The sequence below is a fragment of the Corapipo altera genome, unplaced genomic scaffold (genome assembly GCF_003945725.1).
Source record: "Corapipo altera isolate COAL_440 unplaced genomic scaffold, ASM394572v1 0, whole genome shotgun sequence".
Lineage (NCBI taxonomy): Eukaryota > Metazoa > Chordata > Aves > Passeriformes > Pipridae > Corapipo > Corapipo altera.
The window spans coordinates 30602240-30626023 of record NW_020884872.1 but is presented as its reverse complement, the minus strand read 5'-3'; the positions used below and the strand labels follow the sequence as shown (position 1 = coordinate 30626023).

Here is a 23784-nt window from a genome sequence, read left to right as displayed (position 1 = left end):
ACAAGAAAGGAAAAAGTAAATTAATTGAGCATGTAAAGAACAACATCACTATGATAACTTAGCTTCTGCTGAGAATAATCACCCAATAACTTTGTGACAAGACACCAGTTCACCTGGAGTGGGTAAATTAATTCTCAAATAACAAAATGATGATCACATAATATCACATATACATAACCGAAATCAAACAGAAATCAAACACCTGATCAAACCTTCAAGACATGAAATCACAGTAAAAATGAAGAAAGAGAGCAAAGCGGGCAGCAGAATTAACAGTACTTTTTCCTGCACAAGAGAACTAATACCTGAAGATGAAAGCTCATTTGCACAAGCATCAAGTGAGCTCTTATTTACAAATTTAATTATTCATTTAAAGTTTATTTAATAAGATGCTTTTAATAAAATTGCAATCATGAAATGCCTGATCATTTGTGCATAACGAAGTGTGGCAGAGATAGGAGAAAGGAAAGCACACACAGCCTATCACATCACACACTGATTCAATTTTCCTTAAGCTTTGGAAAATAAGAAATAAAGAGACTGTCATTGCCCATTCCTAGTAAATTCAAGAGTACAAATTAATTCCAGAGAGAAAGAAAATTCAAAATTAAGGATGAGAAGTAACTTTATGCCCTCCATTACATAAAGGACAGTTCCCTAATGGTATTCTTCCAGCAGCGCTGTACTTGGAAGACTACTGGGCGCTGCCACATGTGTCAAATCTGACCCAGACTCTCCTTCCAGAATGTGAATCAATGCAGACCGCCCACGTTAATGAGGTCTGATTTCATATAGAAGTGTAGCATATGCACATATATCCCCTCCATCAAATCAGCATATAGTTATAATGATGGATACAGCCACACGTGCAGTTTCAAATGTGCAATTCTGTTATATTTGTGATATATAAATCTCGGTTATTTAGCTTTTATTACTAGACTGATTTCAAAACCAGTCTAGCTACAGTTGCTGTGGCCTTTGCAACTTTAATAGCCTAATTAATAAATTTCAAGTGTCAAGCTGTCAGATCGCTAATTACTTGAGTTGCAGGTTAAAAGCAGTGTGGCATGTATGCGAACTAATGATGCTGACACTCAGTTCTTATGGACAGAAAAGTAATTATGATTTGCACCCTTGCAACAGGGTAGGAGTCCTACAAGCTTCTTTTCTTCCCATTCCCAAAATGATGAGTATCTTTATGCTTGGAAACTGTCTTCTGTTAAAAGGGATTGCAGTCTACTTGCTTCTCTTGCTGGAAGAGTCATTGCAAATGAATTGATCTCTCAGTACTGACATTAAGACTGAAAAGGAATTCATGTTACCATGCATGTCTTGGAACTAAGAGATAAAGCATATGCCCCAAATTTAGCCTTTCAGTCTCTTTGGTGGCCTTGGTCACTACTTAACTGACAGGCCCATTTCATCTGAATAACGCGCGATCCACAACAGTTTGGTGTAGTCCTCAAGCTTTAAAAAGTTGGGACAGGTATGTAGTTTACTTACAGGAAAGCTTCTTAAGAGTTATGGAGACATCCCCTACGAAGTCCAATAATGATTTTACACCACACTTTGTGAAAAGCAACAGCTAGCTTATGAAGGTTTAAAAAACACGTTTGAAAAATTAGGAAACCATTCTTTGCATTTTGGAGCCTGAAAAGCAGATGTCTTCTAAAATCCATGACTGCAGATTCAGACTAAGCCACAGACTAACTTTTAATTATTTTAAAATATTTTAAAATAGAAACGGTGTCTAAAATTAACATAATCTATGGTCAGTAATACAGGATTGTTCCAGGACTGTGATGAGTTTTTTAAGGTACTTCTTCCCCATCTCACACAAAGCACTCTAATTTCTGACCATGCAGACCACTCAGACCACAATACAGTTCTGATGTTATTATATGTACAAAAGTATGCTTATATACTGCTAAATGAAATCTTGTCCATCCTAAGCTTAAAAAAACAAAAAAAAGAAATTCTACTTTGATAAGAGAAAACACCTTAAAAATGATCTTTAAAAATGAATGGTAGATCTCTGAAATGGTTCTGCAATATAGAAAATTTCCCAGAGAAATGGATGAGCCGGTAGACAGAATATGAGAAAGTCAATTATCAAGCATTATTCACATACGTTTGCTCTCTCATCTGTGGTTCTCCTACTCCTATATTTATCACAATACATTTAGTTGTGAGGAAGTGCATTCACGATGGCCACACACATACTCTGACAGGTACATGTATGCACCTTGCCTATGCACATCTGTATACATGCCATGCAAGCACATAGTGTGGTGGTAATTGTGTCAGAAACTGCAGAGCTGCAAGCACTGCTTCACTTTGTCACCCCTATCTGGCACTTCACCTGCTTGTGAGCTGCTAATCCATCTATTTCCTACTGGACTTACCCTAACCTAACAAGCCTCTAGCCCGCCTACCATCTTCAGTCATCTGTCTGCCTTCAATGAAAAAATTGTGAGTTATTTCCTTCTTTTTCTTCCATAAAATGCCAGAGATATTTTGGGTTACACCCCTGATACTTCAAAATTGTGACACTCTCATCCATGGAAAAGCTGTTTTACTGTAGGCAAATGAAGTTTTCTCGGCTTTCTGGTTACAATTATTCCCTGGACTAAATTTTGCAGAATGGACTTAAAAGTTGCCAAAGGAGCTTGCATTAACAGGAGAAAGACTATAAACAGTATCAATATCATCTTTCGAGCTTGAACACTTCATGAAATATGCCTGTGACATCTAAACAGTATATGGTGATACAACGTGAAATTTATTGGCTCTTGCACGGGATAGCCGATTTCATTCCCTCCTGACTTACCATGTATAAATAATGTGGTTTCCCCAAGTTCGCGCTGATGAGCTTTATCATGCCGCACTGTATCTTCCCTGGGATACATAACAATAGTGGAGCTAGTTTTAAGGGACCATCAGCAGGACCAGTGGCTTTGGTCCCCTGAGGGAATCAAATACTTCCCTGGCAAATGCTTCCATGGCCCCTCTGGGCATCATGGCACTGGGCTGCCTGCCTCTCTAGCAAAGTTGCCCACTGAAGTTGGGTTGGTGGCAGGAGATGTATGGCCAATCCTCAGTCTCCAACTACAGAGGCCAGTGTAAAGGCCACCTCAGACCTCAAAGGCTTCAACAAAAATTTCAGCTAGTGAAGTCAAATGATGCAGGAGCAATGGGTGCAAGGGGGAGCTTCCTGACTCTCCACAGCTGTATGTGCCCTGAGGCAGGAGCTTCAGCAGGTGCCCACAGAAAGCACCACATCTGGACATCCCATCCGAGACACCTGCAGTTTTGCCTTGCGGTGAGGAATCTGTGACCCACACATTAGCATCAGTTCTGCTGCCAAGAGAGATGCAAACAAGACTGTATAGCCTTCCTGAGGCTGTAAGCAGGGAAAAAGCAGGGAATACTGGCACAAACATATGGAGAAGATCAGCAGCACAGCATCAGCCTCAGCCTAGAGACCTCACACACTCAGTCAGGGCTTGTGTAGGACATATTGTGAGGTGCAGGAGGAATGGTTCTACATGATGCGGCACATCTTACCTTATTTGAGAAGGGAAACTTGCTTTGCTCTGCCTTTCCTGGTGTGTGAATAGCTGACAGTGGTGGAGGCCATGAATGGGTCATCTCCTGAAAAACAGTATAATTCAGCAAACTGTGTTTAGAAAGTCAGTGGAACAGGAGACAATGATAGCATATCAGTAGCAAGAGTGCCTGGGTAGTGCAATATTTAAGTTGTTGCAGTTTCTAGGAAATGCCCAGTTTTCACATAATCTAGGCACTACATGAGCTACAATGATTTTTACACACTCTTGAGAGTAGTTATTAAGCACTGTTTCATTTTCCCAAATAGATAATGCATCTCAAGTGCAAGAAGTTTGATTTTTCGGACAATCTGCAAACACATTTTAATCACACAATGTATTCTGGCTATAAGACTAACATGAAGCATGGGAATAGAAATTTCAGTTCATGACCAAGTAATGGGGTACACACTATGTGCTCACCACACAATAGATTTCATAGACAAGGTCAGAATAATAAATGCTTAGCACTTGCTCAAAACTCAATTCCTAAAATTGCCTTTATCATTGTGAAGGAGTTGAATAAGTTTCTAACCACAATGTATTTGTGCCTTTCAGGACACAGATATGTGGCAAGCCCTAAACTAGATGTGCTGGACTCCGTCTTTGTCTCCTCCCTGTGTTGTCTTGAGGGACATTTTTTAACACCTAAGAGACAGGTCAGCTTGACCTGACTTGTATGCAATCATCCTTGACACAGCTTCAGGCAGCAGGTAGACACATGTTCAATACAGTTATCATTCAAGCCTGAATGAGTTGGTCTCCAAAGCAAGGCCGCTTTTGGGGAGGGGTAAATTAAACACTTCAGACAAGAAGTTCGTTAAGAGAGAGGCTTCATATTCCTCTCTAGTGCAGGATGTTAAGGGATGCACATGTTTTTTTGACATGTTCAGCACTAACAGCCATAATATTTGGTACACAGTAACTTAATAGAATTAATATGAGAAGTAGTGCCAAGCGTGACAACCCTGAAGAGCTGGCCCATACGTTTGAAGAGCTCAAGAGCACATAACATCCTGCCTAAGCAGGGGGCTTGCTGACACTATCAAGAGTTTGCCTGGCAGATGCTTTACTGGGTTATGCTACCCTTAGCTGACTGTGGAATTGTTTCTCAGTGATATTCCAAGGAGTCATGCAGACATCCACAATCAGCCCCAAAATAATACTGGAGTTATATGTCTATGACTCATTCTTTTTTAAAGAGAAAATGTTCTTGTTTGGAGAAAAGTGCATGTGAGTCTCTTGCCCATCCTTCATTAGCGCTGATGGAATCACTTCCTGACCCAACATGGACTGAGCTGTGGCATTTTTTACATAGTGGAAAGTCTCTGACTGTTCTGCCAATAAAAGGATCAGGCCTTTCAACATGGTTTATTAGTAATAAATGTCACCTTTAAAGCACTCTTGATAAACAGTTTATTTCCTAATAAAAACTGCATTCTTTTATTTTATTTGAAGCTAAAAAGTTACATGATTTATTATACGACTGTAATCTATGTGCATGCCTCTAATCAGAGCATCATCTGGTTTGCAATTTCTGTATCAGAATTGCTTTGCTTTTCAGTTCTTTGAGGCAGATCATTCATCTTATGACTTCCTTATCTGATACGTGCCAGCAATAACAGGATATAGTAATTTTTAATATACAGTAACTTCTTAAAACTCAGGCAACAAAAATCATAGGCAATCAGATTGTTGTTTGCTACAAATACCTGGCACACGTGCTGTTGTTTGCAAAATATTAAGGAATTACATATCAAGAATTTTTCCAATGGTAAGGGTTTATGACAATAAATTAACAAAAAGGAGATTTGCAATGTGGATATTTAACCCTAAATCTGTGACTAAAAAAGCATAATTTTCACACCTGCTTTTCTCTGCTTTTTCTTTACGAGACCATTTGCTTACTTTGTAGAAAATGTAATGTTGTGTATATAGACTAAAGGTGTTTCCACCGGTAAATCCTGTTCCCAAAAAAGAAGACTTTTTCCCTACAAGTTCAGGTGCTGAGCCCAAGAGAATGCATAGGAATGACTATGTGTCCCTTTCTTCTGAAGGGCAATGCTTCACGTGATCTCTGTCAATTGAAGAATGGGAGCAGACAGACTGGGAACATCTGGTAGCTTTGACCTAAAGTTATCCTACTTGTGAAATATTCTACTCAGTACAAATGATTTCCATTTGCTCAAGAAGCAGTTCTTCCAGGTTATATGACTGGTGACCCCCACTGTCACCTTCAGGGAAACATCTTCTGAGAAGTCTGCTATATGCCATGCAGAAACCAATCTGTTACAGCAGAAGAGCTCCTTCCTCCCACCTTGCCTGCCTGAGTCTGACAATGATGCCTTCATCCAGGGAAAGGACCAGAGGGCTGATTAAAAATAAGGGTGACCTTTTTTTGACATGTCAAAATCTTTCATTTCTTCTTTTCCCCAAGATTATTTCTCATCCACACTTCAATGAAAAATAGCTAGCCTCTCTTTTTTTCAGCTAGCCTCTCTTCTTTTTTAGTTTGAGTTGTGGTATATAATAATGCTTTCTACATAATTTAAATTTTATGTAACCCTTTCTGACATAAAGATTTAGTAAGACCACTGATATCTGTCAGGGTTAATAATTGCCATTATCATGAATAGCTGAATGGAAATTTACTAGAATAATATATTGAGTTGTGATCATATGGTGTATTTATCACTACACTTTGAAATTCAGACAACTAGAAAATTAAATTGAATTAGGAAAAAATAATCAGAAAACTACCATGAAAAATATCCCAAACTATAGGTTGTCACCACTGAGGACTGGTAAGATTTAAATGTACTAAAATATTTTTTAAAAAGAGAAACATTAAACTATGTGCACAGTCTTCTTCTGGTTGCCAAGAACAGAATCTCAAAAATCAGGAGAAAGGATTTAGGTGTCCAGTAAGTGTCAACACCTTGCAAGGTCAAACAGAAACAACCCCAGAATATGTTGCTGTGTGCCAAATCTTGGGATCTTAAACTCAATCTGAAGATATTTGAGACAGATTAAAAACACTAGTGGTGGCATATGATGAAATCAAGATCAATTTTTTCAGTACACTGTGTTAAATGTTTGAAAATGCAAGCCCAAATGGCAACTATTTAATTAACTAAACAGAAAAGACTCAAGCTTTAATGTTAAAATTAACTTTCATGCACAGCTTCTCTTCTCTGCTTAGGTAACTTGCCTGTCTTTGGAGTTTGGGTTTGGCAGTGCTGGTAAAAAGCACCCACTGGACTGAAAACTGTTTTGAATTGACTGACAAAAATTTAAATGTACTTAAGATCCTCAGAAGCTTCAACCTGGTGTTAGAACATTGATTGACACAAAAGATTTTTGAAATTAGAAAGAGAAAAAAAGCAAATCAAACAAAAAATAAGTCAGAAACACCTGGCATCAGAAAATGTTCTAGCCACTACAAGATAATGGTCTAATTTAAAACCAATTTAGGTCCTTCTTCAAATTTGATTATATTAAGCTTAAAGTCCTGAACAATGTTAACTAAAGAAGGTACTGACATTTGGGGTCCAGAAGTGGGAAAACAAAGACTTTTGGATCAAAGAAGGAAGCCCTGACTAGACTGCTTAAAAAGACATGTGAATGAGCATGTGTGCCCAACTGCAGGACAGCTTGCTTGAGATGACAGTGACTGCTCTCCTTCGCCTGCAGCCAGATGCACAAGTCTGAGGGGCAACTCTGAGGCACCCTCTTTGTTTTTTAACACACATTTCTCCTTGTGAGGCTTGCAGTGATGTTGTTTTACACAGACATCTTGGTAGTGGGGTGGTGGTGGTGGTGATGGCATGTCTCATTCACACTCATGCTGTAACTCTACAATTCTGCAACTCTACTCGTCTCTACTTGCAGTAAATCAGTTTTCAGCAGTCATACATAAATGTCCACTTTTACAAGCTATAAAGGTCCAAGCCTAGTTAATCTTACTCAATGTGCCAACTTGGCTTTTCTTCTTACTGCAGGGAAAACCTTCAAATAAAGAAATCTATAGTATTGTGTATCCTTACTCCAAATTCAGTTTCCGCAGCAACAATTAAGTAACCAGACATTTCTTGTGGATTAATGACTGCTTGGCAGTGTTTTGTTTGGGGCTTTTAACCCTAGCTTGTAAGTAATTTTTCAGGAAAAGTACCATGCAGAGGTAAATAATAGTATTCACTCTAGACTTAAGGCAATGCTATTTGTCTAGTGCCATCAATCTTGCTGTGTGGCACATGATACCAGGAATGGCTGAACTGATTAAAAAAAATTTTGATTAATAACAAGTATGGAGATGGGTATCATCTAGATTTAAAGTCTAGCTATATTTATAAACTTGGTGTTCATTCACTGCCAAAACCAGAAATTATCACCGGGTCATTATGAAAATTGACTGTTTAATCCTCCTCTCTGCTTGTGCTCACCTAGCCAATTTTTGATTAATAATATTTTGTATCTCCACACATGATGATTTAAGAAATATTTGTAGCATCTCATACAGGACCCTGTCAAATACCTTTTGAAAATTATTTAAGCTGACTCAACTTCATCCACTGTTTTACTGACATGTCACAGAATTATAGGAGATTCATGAGACACAATTTTCCTTTGCAAATATTCTGCTGGTTAGCTCAGGGCGACTGGAGAGGATCTGTCTTTGTAGTTACCTACACTGAAACGCAGATTTTAGGGGAAGCATTAGATATGTTTATTCAGTTGGAAGTCAAGGCAACGCAAAGCTAATGCAGAGCTTTCCAAGACCCTTTAGCAAGTGATCACAGGACACAGTTTGAGAACCTCTAATCCAGTTACTCTCTTGTCTTTCCCTTTTTTTTTTTTTTTTTAACACAGGAGACTTTTTAACTGCTGTCAGTTGGCAAATATCCCTTTCAGTTCAGTGAAGCTACATTGCCACTAGCTGACAACATGGCTATAATTTTAGTGTCAAACACCCAAAGCAAAGAGTCTGGCGATGAAACTTGGAGACTATGTTGAAGCTGACAGCATTTCACTATGGTAAGGTTCCTATCATGTGAAAAGCCAATTTTCTTTTTTAAAAATTGGTTTCTGTAGTATCTGCTTTTGCTGTAACTTTTCTAACCCAAACCTCAAATATACACCTATAAAATGGAAAGATAATGCTGTTTCCTCGTTTCTCTATGTCACTTATCTATACTCAGAACTCTTCTTCTTCCTCATAAGCCCTGTAGTTTCCCTTGAGCAATTAAAAATTTTCCACTTTCCATTTGATTGGAAAGTGTCATTATCTTTTTGATAGCATGTTATTGAGAACCACCACCACCCAACAAAATAACTTGCCATTTTCCAGCTTCCATTGTTTCCTGTTTTACTTCTTTTCTGTCCACTTATTTGGGCAGGTTTTAATTTATAGTTAATATTTATGTCATGTATGATGCAAAATGCTTTCTAAACTTGAGATAAGAGACATGTGTAGTTTTACCCACTCGCTAACTGAAGGAGGAAATAAGGGAATGATCACGAGATCCCTGTCAAGGTGCTGAAATCGCAGCAAGGACACTGAGTTGGGTACCAGTTCAGCACTGAACCTCAGTCAGCAGTTCATTGGTTTGCCCTACTCCTGCTAAAATGATTTCAAGGAGTCACTCTTTTCATAGCAATCTACTGCAAACACATTCTACCACATTTCCTCTTTGGCACCATCCCAAGACTCTTCAAACGCCCTGTTGCTTTCTGTAATATGAATTCCTTTCAATAGGCTTCATTGGTATAACATCCAAAAATATATGACAGTCCACGGGACAGTGCTTGTCAATGCTTCGTTTTTTGTTCTAAACAAAGAAATAAAGGTAATTGTATAGCTTGTGATTGTGTCACTTGTGCTGTGCTTGGTTCTTTAGACCTGCACAGATGGTCATCAGCAGAAACTGCTTGATATAAACAGGATTCTGTGTGTGAGTGTGTGTGCGTGTGTGTGCGTGCACTCACATGCCTGTGAGCTGGGAAGAAAGAAAGAAAAAAGAGAAATGAGGCCCATGGAAAGGGAGAAGGTAAGAGATTTTGCAGACTGCAGCATTAAAGAATGTATTCAGCATTAAATCTCCAGGTATTTTGTATCTACAGAACTAAAGGATTCCAAATCATGAACATTTGCAATGTGAGCTGTGGATCAATTCACTAAGAAATCAGAAATGTTGGTGGAGTAAGTTTCTGTTTGGAATATGTTATCTCTGCTTTAGTGGAACCATCCTGCAAATAACCTGCAACACTTAGTCAAGGTTCAGCAATCTAGGACAGATAAATGTAAAAGAAGGCTACAGCTGCTTACTTATCAAACTGACTTATTTAGGTCCTTCACTGTATGCTTATAATTCTTTACCACAGAGTTTTGCAAATTTTTATTCATTTTCTGGGGGACTAAATGAGCCTGTAAGTCTAGGAGAAGCTATAGATACCCGAAAGAAATGTGGTTTGATTCTAAGAGCAAGTGTTAATTAGTGTATAACCTATGCCTTTCTTTCTCATATCAGAGCTAAGGACAAAAAAATTATCTCCTACTAGGAAAGGAAGAAGGTGTCCCTTTACAGGTAAACCATACAACAACATCTAGAGGACTTCCTTAAAATCTTTTAGTCTTCACTCAAATGCAAATGCAAAAAAAAAAAAAAAAAAAGACAAAATTTCTCCTTTAGTCACAACAATGCATATCTGTTCTTTGCTAAGAAGCTATGTTTTTAGATGAATGCATTGAACCATATGATACAACAAACCGTCTGAAAACCAGCCTTGCCCGGGCAAGCTGAGATGATGTGGTTAATCAAGGTACAATCTTTATTAGTACATTAACCTCCTGCACCCAAGGACTATGGATTCTAATTCCTGAATTGCCATGCAAGACTGATACAGTTAGTTTTCTAGTCTCAGTTGGCAGCAAGCTAACAGAAGTGGCTAATGAAGATGAATAGCTGCCTCTTGGGAGTGCGGGGAGAAGAAAGAGGAAAGGAAAAGACCTAGGATACTTCAAGGTCCAGATCTCTGCACGATTTCAGATAATAATGAAAAAGTACACATAGCCGACATTTTCAGGGACTGTAACAAGCATTTAATTCTGCTAACAAAGCAATGGTAGTGGCCTCAGGGTTGCTCTGAAAACATTTCAGAAGTTAAAACAAAGACTGTTGAAAAAAAAGACCAGGACATTGGTCACAGTCTTATTCTGGTTTTGATGATGATTGTATTAAAATGGGCAAAAGAGCACAGAAAAAAGTGCCCAAAGCTGAAGAACAGACACATTTACTAAGGAAAACATCTGCGGTTTAGAGAAGACAAGAATACCATCACGGTAAATACTTATCGATACTGAAATATCTTTTCCACAAATGCATGCAATGTTCTAATATAAACATCCCTTTAATCCAGGCAAAAATACACTGCTAAATGCATGGAGGTCATTGAAGCAAGTTTTGTGGGAGAAAAAATCTATTATTTTTTGAAACCAGACAAATTTTTGAAGTTTCTTATTTTGTGGGAGGCTGGAAGCTTTCTGCTAGGTACATCAGTAGTCCTGGATCACACCCTGGACAGAAGCTGAAATAGCAGGTCATTGGTTTGGTCATAGCACCAAGCCTGACATGACTTCAAGAAGCATTTGGACAATACTCTCGGGCACATGGTGTGACTGTTGGGGATGGTCCTGTGCAGGGCCAGGAGTTGGACTTGATGATCCTGATGGCTCCCTTTCAACTCAGCATATTCTGTGATTCTGTGATTTCTTTCTCAGTTCCAGTCTTTCATACTCCTGAAGCCATTTTAAGAGGACTGGGGGTACCATAAAGACTTTCTTGGTTCCTGGGAACCTGACGGCTCATACAAAGAGCTCTTTTATGCATCCACAGTGGAGGTTCACCAGTGGGTATGAATTGGTATTTTTAGCTCAGCTTGCTCAGCCAACTGATTATGTTAAGCTTCATGAACTTAGAGGTAACAGAGTGATGCCTGTGTGCTCTGTACATAAGTAATGGGCAGACATTACGTGAAGTAAATACCTTGTGTTTGGGGTTAAAATTTAAGATGCTACCAGAATGTCTTTTGGCTAACATACCTGTGAAGGCTGCCAACTGTGACAAGAAGCAAGGAAGCTTCTGTTCTCTACTACTACAACAAACTTGCTCAGTGTGAAAAGATGGTAGAGAGGGTAAGAAAAGACCATAGGAAAAAAAAGTCAGAATTAAAGTATTACAGGTTAAAATGCTGTCAAAATGTGGCTCTATAAAGTACAGCTCCAAGAGGTTTTGCACTTGTGGCTTCTTAATGAAATTAGATTAAATAAATGTACTCAATTTACAGGTGAAAATTACACCCAGGCTGGGACCTCAGACTGCAGAGCTGAGCATCAAGACAGGGACTCTTCCCTTTTCCCTGTCATAAAACAGAGAGGTTCTGCAAGGCAAAGTAGTCTGTAAATCCTTCCTGGACAACCTTGCATGGATGTGGCTGACTGCAATTAGCAAACAATTTTGTTTATGATGCTCTGACAACGTGGGGAATCTATTCATATGCAAGTCATTTATTCTGAATGAGATTAAGAAATCAGTTTAGCACTGTGTGCTTCAGTGTACGTGAATTCAACCATCTGTTCTCAAGGTTGCGCGTGCCTCCTAGATCTGAATTGACAGGAAGATGTTAAATCTTGATGGCTTGTATTCTAGAAGCAGTACAGTGGCACAAAGTGATGGCTGAAGCCAACAGACAGCAGTTAAAGCTAAGAGTACAGAAGTGTACAGAATTGAACACAGATTCATGTCTGGAAAGGAAGAATATGATATTTGCATAAGTGTCTTCATGGGGGGAAAACTTCCTCTAACAAGACTTGTAGAAAAACTTACTGTCAGGTCTCCAAAGGTAAAGGCAGAACCTCTACTCAGCTCAAGATGATGCCTTCAGGATTCTCAAGAGATGACTGAAAAAATCAAGGTTGTTCATGCTTAATAGAGTTAATGTATACAAAATTTCCAAATAGGTCTCAGTGGAAACTGTTGTCAGTTCACAATAATAGAAAAAGATGAAAATCACCAACTTCTTTAGTGATACAACATACATACTTCTAGTATCATGAGCCAGTGGAGAGAAGAACAAAAAGGCAAAGTGAAGTTAGGAATAAAGAAAAACTTCTCATGAGCTGGTGGTTTACTCCCAGGACGCAGTGCTATGGAAATGCCTATCTTCATCTCTTCAAGTTGTAAGATAGTGAAAGGATGATTTTCTGAATGATACGCTTCAGCCAAATACAAGATAATGGGCTCAAGACAGGGGAGAGGGGTTGCAGTTATCTGGTTTGTCACACAGTTCAGAATGCTAGTCAATCTGGATGATAAAATACATCATTCAGATTCACACCTAGAAAACACAGAAACAAAAGTTTCTTCTTTCCTTATGAGTAATCTATGGCCTATAGTTGTCCCCTGCTACTTTTGATTGTACAGGTTCCAGATGCACCACAATTAACCCTGGGGATTTAACGAAGGGGTCAACACAATGGAGGTATCTGCCCTACACTCTCGCTATGGTCAGCAGAAAGACAGACTTTAGCATGGGGCACATCAGTGGACCTAAGATCTGGAGCATCCTCTGGAAGAGTGGGGAGAGGGTTGGAGGCCAGTCCCTTGCTGTGTAGAAAGCGAGCAGCATGGTACCTCTGGGAGTCCTTGCGAGGGCTTTATGCCTCTGCTCACCACCATGTTCTCAGAAGCCTGTGCCAGGAGCACAAACCCGCACTTAGCATTTCTCCCTGCAACACAAGGGGTGGCCTTTGCGATGTTGTCGAAGGCAGGCAGAGCCCATTTGTTTGCCTCAGATGTCCCTAGGCAATCTGGCATTTCTTGTTAAAACTCATTTCAAGTTGTGCTTCTCTCTAGCTGCAAAAACAGTCATGGAGCAGTGAAGGAGACCATACTGTAGCTGTTCAATTCACACTTGACTAGTGATTATATTAAGTCGGTTCTTCAAAGCCATCATTGTCTCAAGCTCTGTCTGCTTTAAGCCCTGAAATAGTATTTAGTGCTTATTATACTCATTTCATTTGCAAGGTAGCCTGCAAACCTGAATTAGGCATCCCAGGTACCCTTGTAATCTCTGTAAGTACCATAATATTATTATGAGTTGAAACACATAAAACTGGAACTAAGGTTGAAAGAATCTTGAGTCAGAAAATCCCTTAAGAAAATCCCTGTTTTGGCACAAATGGCACAATGCCAATCTGTGACTCCACTTGGAAAAAACAGAACAGGGTATGAAAATATACACTAAAGTCTTAACGCTACTCTGAAAGCATGTTCTAGCTTCATCCATTATACAATTTATTTCATTAAAAAGTAGAGTAATACTAGTATCTTATTCATTATTGTTGGCATTGTCTGCATAAGAAATTTGCATCTATTTAAAAAAAAAAACAATGATTTTAAACCACTTTAACAAAACCCAAATATATTTAGATTTATTTAAATTGCTTAAAATCAAATTAAGTGAATGGAAAATAAAATAAATAGATCTTTTAAACAGTTTGTAAGCGCACTGGTTATGAAACAGCTAAACTTGAACTGCTGAAGCCCTAGTATGCACAGAAAGCATACATGGAATACCATATCTTGCTGCCTCACCATTTCTAGGTATCCTCTGTCGATGTTACACCAGACTCTCCGTAAAAAGACAGCTTGGTTTTACAGCTAGAATGATATGAAAAAAGATACTAACAAAAGTTTTTACAACTCTCTAAAAATGCCTCAATACATTTGCCAGCAAACAGTAGGTGATTATAAAATTATAGGCTGCATCGTGACAGAGGTATGCAAGAAAGTAAGATGGTTACAAAGGCTTGTTTATTTTTTGCTCTTAACTACACGATTTACTTATCCACTTTACAACAAAATTAACACGTTTTTGCTGATGTTTAAAAAATGGGGATGTATGTGTTTTCTTTTTTTTAACCTCATAGAAATAATGTGGAAAAATTAAAGTAATACATTAAGAAAAAGGAAAGAAGACATACCATTACTACTGTTTAATTATGCTACCTATTTTTAGAGTGCAGAGAAACAAAAATAACTGTCTTAGTATTGGAAATTTAAAATATTAAAAGTCACAAAAGGTTGTTTTGTGGCAGCAAACACTAATTTATTTTGATTTCTCTTCATGAGAAACATCAAATTCATTGAAATGAGAAGGTTCCGACAGCGTCTATGTAGCAATTAACGCCCACTTAAGCCTTCAATGACTTTTCTACCCAAGCAAGCCCAGCGTGCACCGTGGGCATGTGGCCCCCTCTGGCGTGCACCGCTGGCATCCAGCCCCGGGGTGGCCCCTGGGCATCTGGCCCCTAAGGGGCAGCTTTGCCGGCGAGGACTGCGCCCTCATGGGAGAGAAGAGGGAGAACCTCGGAGCACACAGAGGCTTGGCGGTCCGGTTTGGGGGAGGGGTGGGATGTCGGGTGGGATGTCGGGTGGGCCCTGGGGGTCCTCGGGTTGGCAGGAGGCCAGGCAGGGCAGTCTCATATGGAGTGTATGGTCTGTCGGGGGTGATCAGTGTGTGGGACGATCTGTGGTAACATGGTGGGGGGAGGATAAGGTCAGGGTGGATAGTGGGGGGGTTGAGGGGTCTCGGTCAGGCTGGGGCCTTGGGAAGTACCCGAGCCCTGGGTGGGTGTGGGGGTTGGAATGGTTTGTCTTTGGCTCTGCTCAGGTTCAGTATGTCTTGGATATATTTACTGCGTCCTGAATGGATGGTCAGGACAAAGGGATGTTCCTGGGTATTTCCCTGAGATTGAGCATAGATGGGTGGCAGAAACGTAGGGGGTGAATGGCTTGCCCCAATCCGCTTTAGTGGAAAGAAGCCTGTGTACCCCTTCGCGGTTGCGAGCTATGCTGGCAATGGTACATGCCTTCGGTGGGGTCTCCCATGCCAGACAGATCAAAACCACAGGGTCAGACACAATACATCCATGGGCAGGATGAGCTCGTTAGCCTTCTGGCAGTCATCCTAGGAGAAGAACAACTCTAACTCCAAACCCGAGCAGATTGAGCTCGTTTAGCCCTGTAAGGCCATCCATCTAAGAGAAGGTCACTCTAACAGATGTAGGTCACTCAAACCTACATCCTGAGGACCTCGCTGCCACCGTCCAAGCTCGCTCGGCCCTGGCAGATGAACCTTAGGATTAAAGGGTGGGTCCAGTTCTGCGCATGCTGCCTCTCACCTAAAAAACCCACTGTGCAGGCTCAAAGGTTTTACCCACATTCACAAAGCCCTGTAGTGAAGTGCGAGGGTCGAAACGGCAGGTGAAAGGTGCACTGGAAGCCACAGACTCAACCCTGCATGCAGGTGGTTCAGGATATTGGTCATTTGAGACTGACCGGAGATGACAGTCTCTTGGGGCAGCACCCTGAATGACCAAGTACCCTTTTCAAGGACAGCATTGCTTGCTCCACTAGGAGACGGGCCTAGAAAAGGTGGCCTAAACAAAGCTCATCTCCACATTTCACCCAGTTGGTTAACCACGGCCAATGGGCATCTTCTACTAATGCGGTCACACAAAGATCAAGAGACAAAGGCATACACCTGCCTCCAAAGGTGTAACCAAACTGACTCTAGCATGCTGGAACATCAGAACCATGCTTGATTCTGCGGATAGTGGACACCCTGAGAGTCGCTCTGCCCTAATCGCCCACAAACTATCATGTCTCAACATTGACATTGCTGGTCTCAGTGAAGTCCGCCTCCATGAGGAAGGCAGCCTTAGAGAACACGGTGCTGGTTACACACTCTTTTGGTCAGGTAAGCCCAGAACTGAAAAGCATCTCTCAGGAGTCGGTTTCATGATCCAAAACTCTTTTGTTCCTAAACTCGAAAATCTGCTGACAGGTCATTCTGACCACATTATCTCCCTATGCCTTCCACTACACAACAAGCAACATGTTGTCCTCTTTAGTATATATGCCCCAACTCTCCAAGTTGACCCTGCCAAAAAAGATAAATTTTACACTGACCTGCGCTGCCTTACCCAAAAGGTTCCTGCAGATGATAAGATCATTATCCTTGGTGATTTCAATGCCAGAGTAGGAAAGAACTTTGAAGCCTGGAAAGGAGTATTAAGCAAGCATGGTGTTGGAAACTGCAACAATAATGGTCGGCTTCTGCTAGAATTCTGTGCGGAGCAACAGCTCACCATCACTAATACTATCTTTCAATAAAAAAATAGTCTGAAGACAACGTGGATGCACCCCAGATCTAAGCACTGACATCTCATAGATTATTTCTTGGTGCGACGGAGAGATGTTCGCGATGTCCACCATACCTGTGTGATGCCCAGTACAGAATGCCAAACAGACCATCGGCTTGTGCGCTGTAAACTTAACTTCAATCTTAAGTTCAAACCTAAAAGGGGCACTATCCCAAGGAGGAGACTCCAAGTTAACAATCTCCAATCAGCCACAGTGAGAGACAGATTGCAGGCAAATCTTCAAACTAGGCTCGAAAACCATTCCATAGATTCTATAGATCCCTCTCCTGAAACACTCTGGCACCATATTAAAAACAGCATCCTGCAATCCTCTGAAGAATCCTTAGGGTTCTCCTTCAAAAAGAACAAGGACTGGTTTGATGAAAACAATCAAGAGATCCAGGAACTGTTGAGGAAGAAGAGAACCGCTCATCAAGCACACCTTGCATTGCCTTCCTGTCATGTAAGAAAAGCAGGCTTTTGTCTCGCATGCAGCAAGCTTCAACAGAAACTCCGTGACATCCAGAACAAGTGGTGGATCAATCTAGCTGAAAAAACTCAATTATGCGCAGATACAGGTGATCATAGAGGATTCTATGAGGCCTTGAAAACAGCATACGGGCCCACATACCAGATCCAAAGCCCTCTACTCAGTGCAGATGGTCAAATGCTTCTGACAGATAAAACCTCAATTCTGAATCATTGGTCTGAACACTTTCAGACTCTCTTCAGTACTAGCCGTGTAGTCCAAGACTCAGCAATTCAGTCCATCTCACAACAACCGGTGAAGAATGAATTGGATACTGCCCTCACTTTGGGAGAAACTCTTAAGGCCATACAGCAGGTGAAAATTGGCAAGGCAGCTGGGGTTGATGGAATTCCACCTGAAATCTGGAAACATGGGGGCCTTGCACTCCATGCTATATTTCACAAGTTTGTACTGTGCTGTTGGGAACTAGGTGAACTAACATCAGACCTTCATGATGCAGTCATCATCACTTTGTATAAGAAGAAAGGTATTAAATCGGATTGCTCAAACTACCGTGGTATTACTCTGCTCTCCACTGCTGGCAAAATCCTGGCAAGAATACTCTTGAACAGACTAATACCCACTATAGCAGAAGGAATCCTACCTGAAAGTCAGTGTGGTTTCAGAGCCAACAGGAGTACCACAGACATGGTGTTTGTTCTCAGACAACTGCAAGAGAAGTGTAGAGAACAGAACAAAGGTCTTTATGTAACCTTTATCGACCTCACCAAGGCTTTCGACACTGTGAGCAGAAAAGGTCTGTGGCAGATTTTGGAACGTTTAGGTTGTCCCCCCAAGTTCCTTAAAATGATCATCTCACTCCATGAGGATCAGCACGGCCAAGTAAGATATGGCAATGCACTTTCTGAGCCCTTTTTAATTAAGAATGGTGTGAAACAAGGCTGCGTTCTCGCTCCTACCCTATTCACAGTCTTCTTTAGCATGATGCTCCAAAGGGCCACAGTAGACCTCGATGATCAGGATGGTATCTACATTCGATATCGTACTGATGGAAGTTTATTCAATCTAAGGCGACTGAAGGCCCACACCAAGACCTTAAACCATCTTGTCCGGGAGCTGCTTTATGCTGACGACGCCACCCTTGTCGCCCACACAGAAGCAGCTCTGCAGCGTTTAACATCCTGCTTTGCAGACGCTGCTGAGCTCTTTGGGCTGGAAGTCAGCTTAAAGAAGACAGAGATTGGAGATTACTACACTGGTAAAAGAGTACTGTAATCAGGAATATTTGGGGATCCTGGAATTAAGGTGGATTAAAATAATCTGCATGGGAAAGGTAACTCTGCATCCAAAGGGTATATGTGGAGAGAAGAAACAGTGATCTAGACATAACTCAACTAATGAAACTCTGTGTTCAGAATATCAGACGTAAAAACTGATACAAAAAACCAGCACAAAACTGGTCCACTCCCACTGATGAATTACATCAGCCAAAGGGAACTCGCGTTACACCAAGGCAAAGCAGACTGGTCTGCTCGGGGGTTTGCCAACTCTTCTGCAAATAGAAACACTCATAATACCTGTGCACCAGACAGACAGAAGTTTTAAGACAGAGCATATTATAAAGTGTGATGAGAAAAGATAAAAACTGTACTTTCAAATTAATCCTTTAATGCCAACTAGCAGTAAAGCTTTTAGTAGAGTCTGTTTGGTTTTATTGATAGGTTCAGTGTGTTGAATCTCCATCCATATTTTAGCCTCAGTGCCTAGATTCGCATTGCCGTTAGTTTCTGATGCTTAATCTCATTAGTGCAGCTATTTGTACTGATATACCTAGTAAGGTTGCTAACACTACCTTAGCTAAGTATTATTTATTGTATCTGTATATACAACAATATTAACACAGTCAAGCATCAGCATCAGCACTTGAGGGCACCATTAAATCCAGTGTTCAGCAAGAGATTTAATGATGAATTTAATAGTATTAAGTAGGAAAAAATGCCCTTGGCCTTTACATTCTCATTTAAAAACATATAAAAGAGTAGTAATTCGGGCAGTTATACTTCTTTCAAAGATTTGCCTTTAAATCATGCTCAGCAATATGAGATCAGCTGTATTTTGGCTGTTATTGTATCTTGACCAAAGACAGAAGCTCCTGGCCCATCAGAATCACCAAACTGTTGGTAAATTCAGCTCAAGTTCCTACAACAAATATGTGTGAATTCCTGCTAAAAGAACAAAGACTGGTGAAAAATTAGCATGATGATTCTGCCTGTGATCTACACTACAGAGACTTCTGTTAGCAATGAATGTAAGCAGAGTTGTGAAATAAGTGGATATTAGATTTTTATCCATGGAATATAAGTAGGTTAGAGGTTTGGGGGGTTTTGTGCAGTAGCATGCCTGCTGATTTTTTTCATAGCTTTTAGCTTCATTTACCTTGCTTTTTTCCCATCTCCAGATGTCTGTTACTGAATCATAAAATTGTTTAGGTTGGAAAAGACCTCTGAGATCATCATCCAGTCCAACTGTTAATCCAGCACTGCCAAGTCCACCACTAAGCTGTGTCCCTAAGTGCCATATCTACACATCTCCAGGAATGGTGACTCAAGCACTTCCCTGGGAAGTTTTTTCTAATGGACCTACTGATGTTCTCTAGTCCATTAACAAGAGAATTTCTTTCAACAAAGGCACGGGAATAGCTTTTTTTTTCTGTCTTTGAAACAAATGAATCCTTCAGGTCAAAGAACTAGGGCTCAATATGAACCAGAAACTTCCTTTATACACTGCCCAGTCAAATCTGTGTCCTTACATTCAGTTTGAAACCACCAAGTGGGAGGAAGAAAAATGCTGGAAGAAAAAAATGTTCTCTCTATTAACATTACCAGTGACCCGAGGGTCACCTAAGCACCTGTGAGTTCTTCTCAAGCTTGGAAACATATGTGCAGGTTATCAGTTACTCCATATCTAGAACCCAATTTAGATCACCATGAATGAACAACTGTTCAGTCAAAGGCGTTTTTTAACATATTTTCAGTGTCTGTCATGAAAAGTATTGTACACTTATACTAGCAATATGAATACTGACAATTAAAAGATGACAGTAAAACCATCATACTTGAATTGAACCCAAATTTTACAAGGTTTTAAAGCAATTTTGGCATTAAAGACAATATGGTTCAAATCAAAATTGTACTTCCACACACATGAGTAATAACACTTAAAACTAGATCCTTAGCAGCAAATCATGCAAAAACAATATCAAAAAAGGTCCAAGTGACTGCTTATGAGGGAACATTCACATTTTCCTCTGAAATTTCCTTACTTGTGAATAGTTCTACTGACGCAGATACTGGGACATTTTGCACAAACTCACTATACAGCATCTCTCAAAATAATGCATCTAGTTTAAAGCATGAGTTATGCAACCAAGAAAGGGACAGGCCATTCTCATTTCCTCACACATCCAGAAGTGCTGGATTACATACAGAGTGTTAAATACATGTGGATGTATTTGATTCCACAGTGCTTTCCAAAACAAGGGTAAAATATTGTAGACATTCAGCCATATCACTGATGAGAAAAAACCATACAGGGTACACAGTTCACTGCACAACAGAAAGGGGACGGGGAGTAGGCTAAAGGAAATATCCAAGGATGAGAAGAAATCCCATTTCTTATCAGATAAGCCCCCAGGTCTCTGATGTCATTTCAGAACATGGGTCTTTGGCAATTACAGATAGAGCTAACATACTCAGACAATGAAACATATGCTTCTCAGTTTATTTATTTCAGAAAAATGAACCAATGTTCATGTCATTAAAGTCAGGACTCCTGAATCCACATTCATACTCTCATTTTGGTGCATGAGACCTTGGGTGGATACACAGCTACGGTTTAGTTTATACATTTGTGTGTGGTGCATAGTAATACGCATATTTTGCACGTTTACTTTGGATAACGAGGAAGTAAATTTTAAAAAAATATCTTAAGTGGTAAGGTTTGCTGAGAAAGTGATAGTACAGGTACCAAGGAGCTGTTTTCTCTTGCAATCGAAAATGAGATTTATTTCATTTTTTTATCATCTCTACCAGCAGGTATTCCAGTATTAGGCATTCCTGAAATGACTTTGTAGCACTTTGACATCTTTGGATGAGATACTTGTGGTGGGTCTTTCAGAGGCTCTAAGCTTTCCTTCTGTCTGTGGGCGCTCAAAGACAACTCGCATTGAAGTCAATGGAAGCTGAATGCCCATAAATAGTAAGAAAAAGTCATTTCACTAGTGGCAGTAAGGCTTTAAAAATGCTTGAGTAAGCAAAATTCCCTCCTCAAGCTGGCTGCTAAAATGATATACTATTAAGAGACTGAAAAGGTTTATGTAGAATTTGCTCTGTTGGTTAAATAATACTTACACAGGTTTTTGCATGCCGATTATGTATCAATTATTGTATAATTGCATCATTACTTTAATTAGATTAAACTGCATAATTGGGATGTCTAATTACAGACTGAGGTGGAAAAAAGGTAACTTACCTGACATTAACTGTGGTTCTTGAAGAGGGGCTTCTACAGATTTTGCTGCAGGGGCAAGCTTCTGGTGCAGGAGACACCAGCTTCCTCTACAGTGTCTAGACCTGAAGTGGCCCCAGGTGTACCAGCTCCATCCAGACCTTTTCAGGAGCACCAGCAGTAAGGTTGTGATGAGGAGGGCATTTACCACTTGGTACCTCACCAGTGAGGTATGTCAGAGCACTGGGCTCCAAGTCAGCATTGAGGGAACATGGGTCATGGAGTCTGTGTAGAAAACTCTTCGTGAAAAACCAGTTAGCATCAAGGAAGCTGCTTCTCTCCTCCAAATGCCTGTCAACAAAGATCCCCTCCTTGGTAACAAATGAGCTGTGTTTTAAATACCGATGTGGGAGCAGAAATCTTACACAAAGAACAACAGGGGGACAACTTGATCAGCACTCTGATTTGCCACCTGGAACTTGGGACTTGAAGTAAACAAAGCATTAGGAAGCAGGTATGAGTACCTCAGCAAACAGAGACCAGTGGTCTCACTCTGGAGGATATTTATGGGAACTAGTCATACAGTAAAAAATTTACATGGACAGGTCTGCATAGGAATAAATTTGCTTCTAATGCTTTCAGACTGGACACCTGAGCAGTTTTAGAGGATCACCTAAATGTGTCAATCCCACACATGTTAAATGACTTCTCATCTCCATCTGTGAGTTAAATGACTTCTCATCCCCTTCTCATCCTATGCTATGAGTGAACTGAGATTCTGGGGAAGCAAACAAGTAGAAGGCTAAACTGATGGAGCTGGAGATGGATGTGAGATCTACAGAAGTCTCTAAAACTATCTACAGGCTGTGACATGATCTAAACACAACATTTCCAGTGTTGCACTTATTGTGTCTGGTCTTTATTGAAAGCTTTCAGAAGAATGAATGCTATAGGGCGCTGATGTTGGTAACATGCCTCTTACAAGTCATAGCTATTTTTTAATCCACAAATCCCTGCAGAGCCCTGAAAAGCTGAGTTGATTGGGTAGGGCATTTTATAGATCGTGCCAGCTGGTGGCAGCTAGAAATATGCATCGTCTTGAAAGATGTGTGTCTGCTTGCTCCCCAGGACCCAGATAAAGTGTCTCTTGGCTGGAACAGCTCAGGACTAGTTGCCTGTCATCACCTGAACAGGCAGTGTGCAGTTTCATACCTGCCAGTGAGTTCCAGAGGGAGGCTGTCACTTCACCTCTTGAGCTGATCACCTGCACATGAGCATGAGGGGAGATACTGTGGTAGTTGGAAGATGAGTCAATCCTGCTGCACGTCTGGCCTGCTGATCAGCAAGGATAGCCTTTCTAGAGAAATGGGAACCAATGGATCTACACTGCCGTTGGAAACCACAGACGGAATTTTTTATAAACCAGTGAAATAATAAACAACATAGGTATGGGGCATAATGCGGTGTGTGAGTTGGAGTCTCACCTTTTCTTTTGTTCTGGAGTGCCTTCCATTTCAGTAGTTGTCAGGTGAGAAGTAACAGCTTTTTCAGTGCTCACAGGTGTGCTTGTGTTTTCCTGTGGCACTGTCTTGGTTAATTCTTTAATCTAACTGTGGGTTAAGAGAGAATTCTCAGTCTTCTGCACAGAGAAAAACGAGGTGATTAACTGAGCCAACTCAGCTACCAATGTCAGAAATTTCCCATGAATGAAACAATCATCCAGTTAACCTGATTCTAACTGATAACTGAGTTCACAGGCCACGAGGGAATGCAATCACCTTTGCAGTGGTTTCTATACGAACCAAAGGAGCTAACAAGAGACCAACTGGTAAAACTATTCAAAAAAATATGACTTTATGTATAAACAGATAATAAAAATGACGCTGATTCCCCAAACTCCTTTCTTCTCTGAAATG

The 23784-nt window shown here is 40.4% G+C and overlaps 1 protein-coding gene across 3 annotated transcripts in view; it reads right to left on the bottom strand.

Moving 5' to 3' along the window:
• AFF3 (AF4/FMR2 family member 3) overlaps nucleotides 1–23784 on the bottom strand; it is a 327344-nt gene that overhangs the window by 129553 nt on the left and 174007 nt on the right. For all 3 annotated transcript variants that reach the window (XR_003527462.1, XM_027641860.1, XM_027641875.1), the window contains exon 5: nucleotides 3568–3654. Coding sequence is in view for 2 of the 3 variants with exons in the window: in XM_027641860.1 (XP_027497661.1) it covers nucleotides 3568–3654 (87 nt within the window). In the remaining variant the exon portion in view is untranslated. The remainder of the gene's footprint in view (nucleotides 1–3567; nucleotides 3655–23784) is intronic.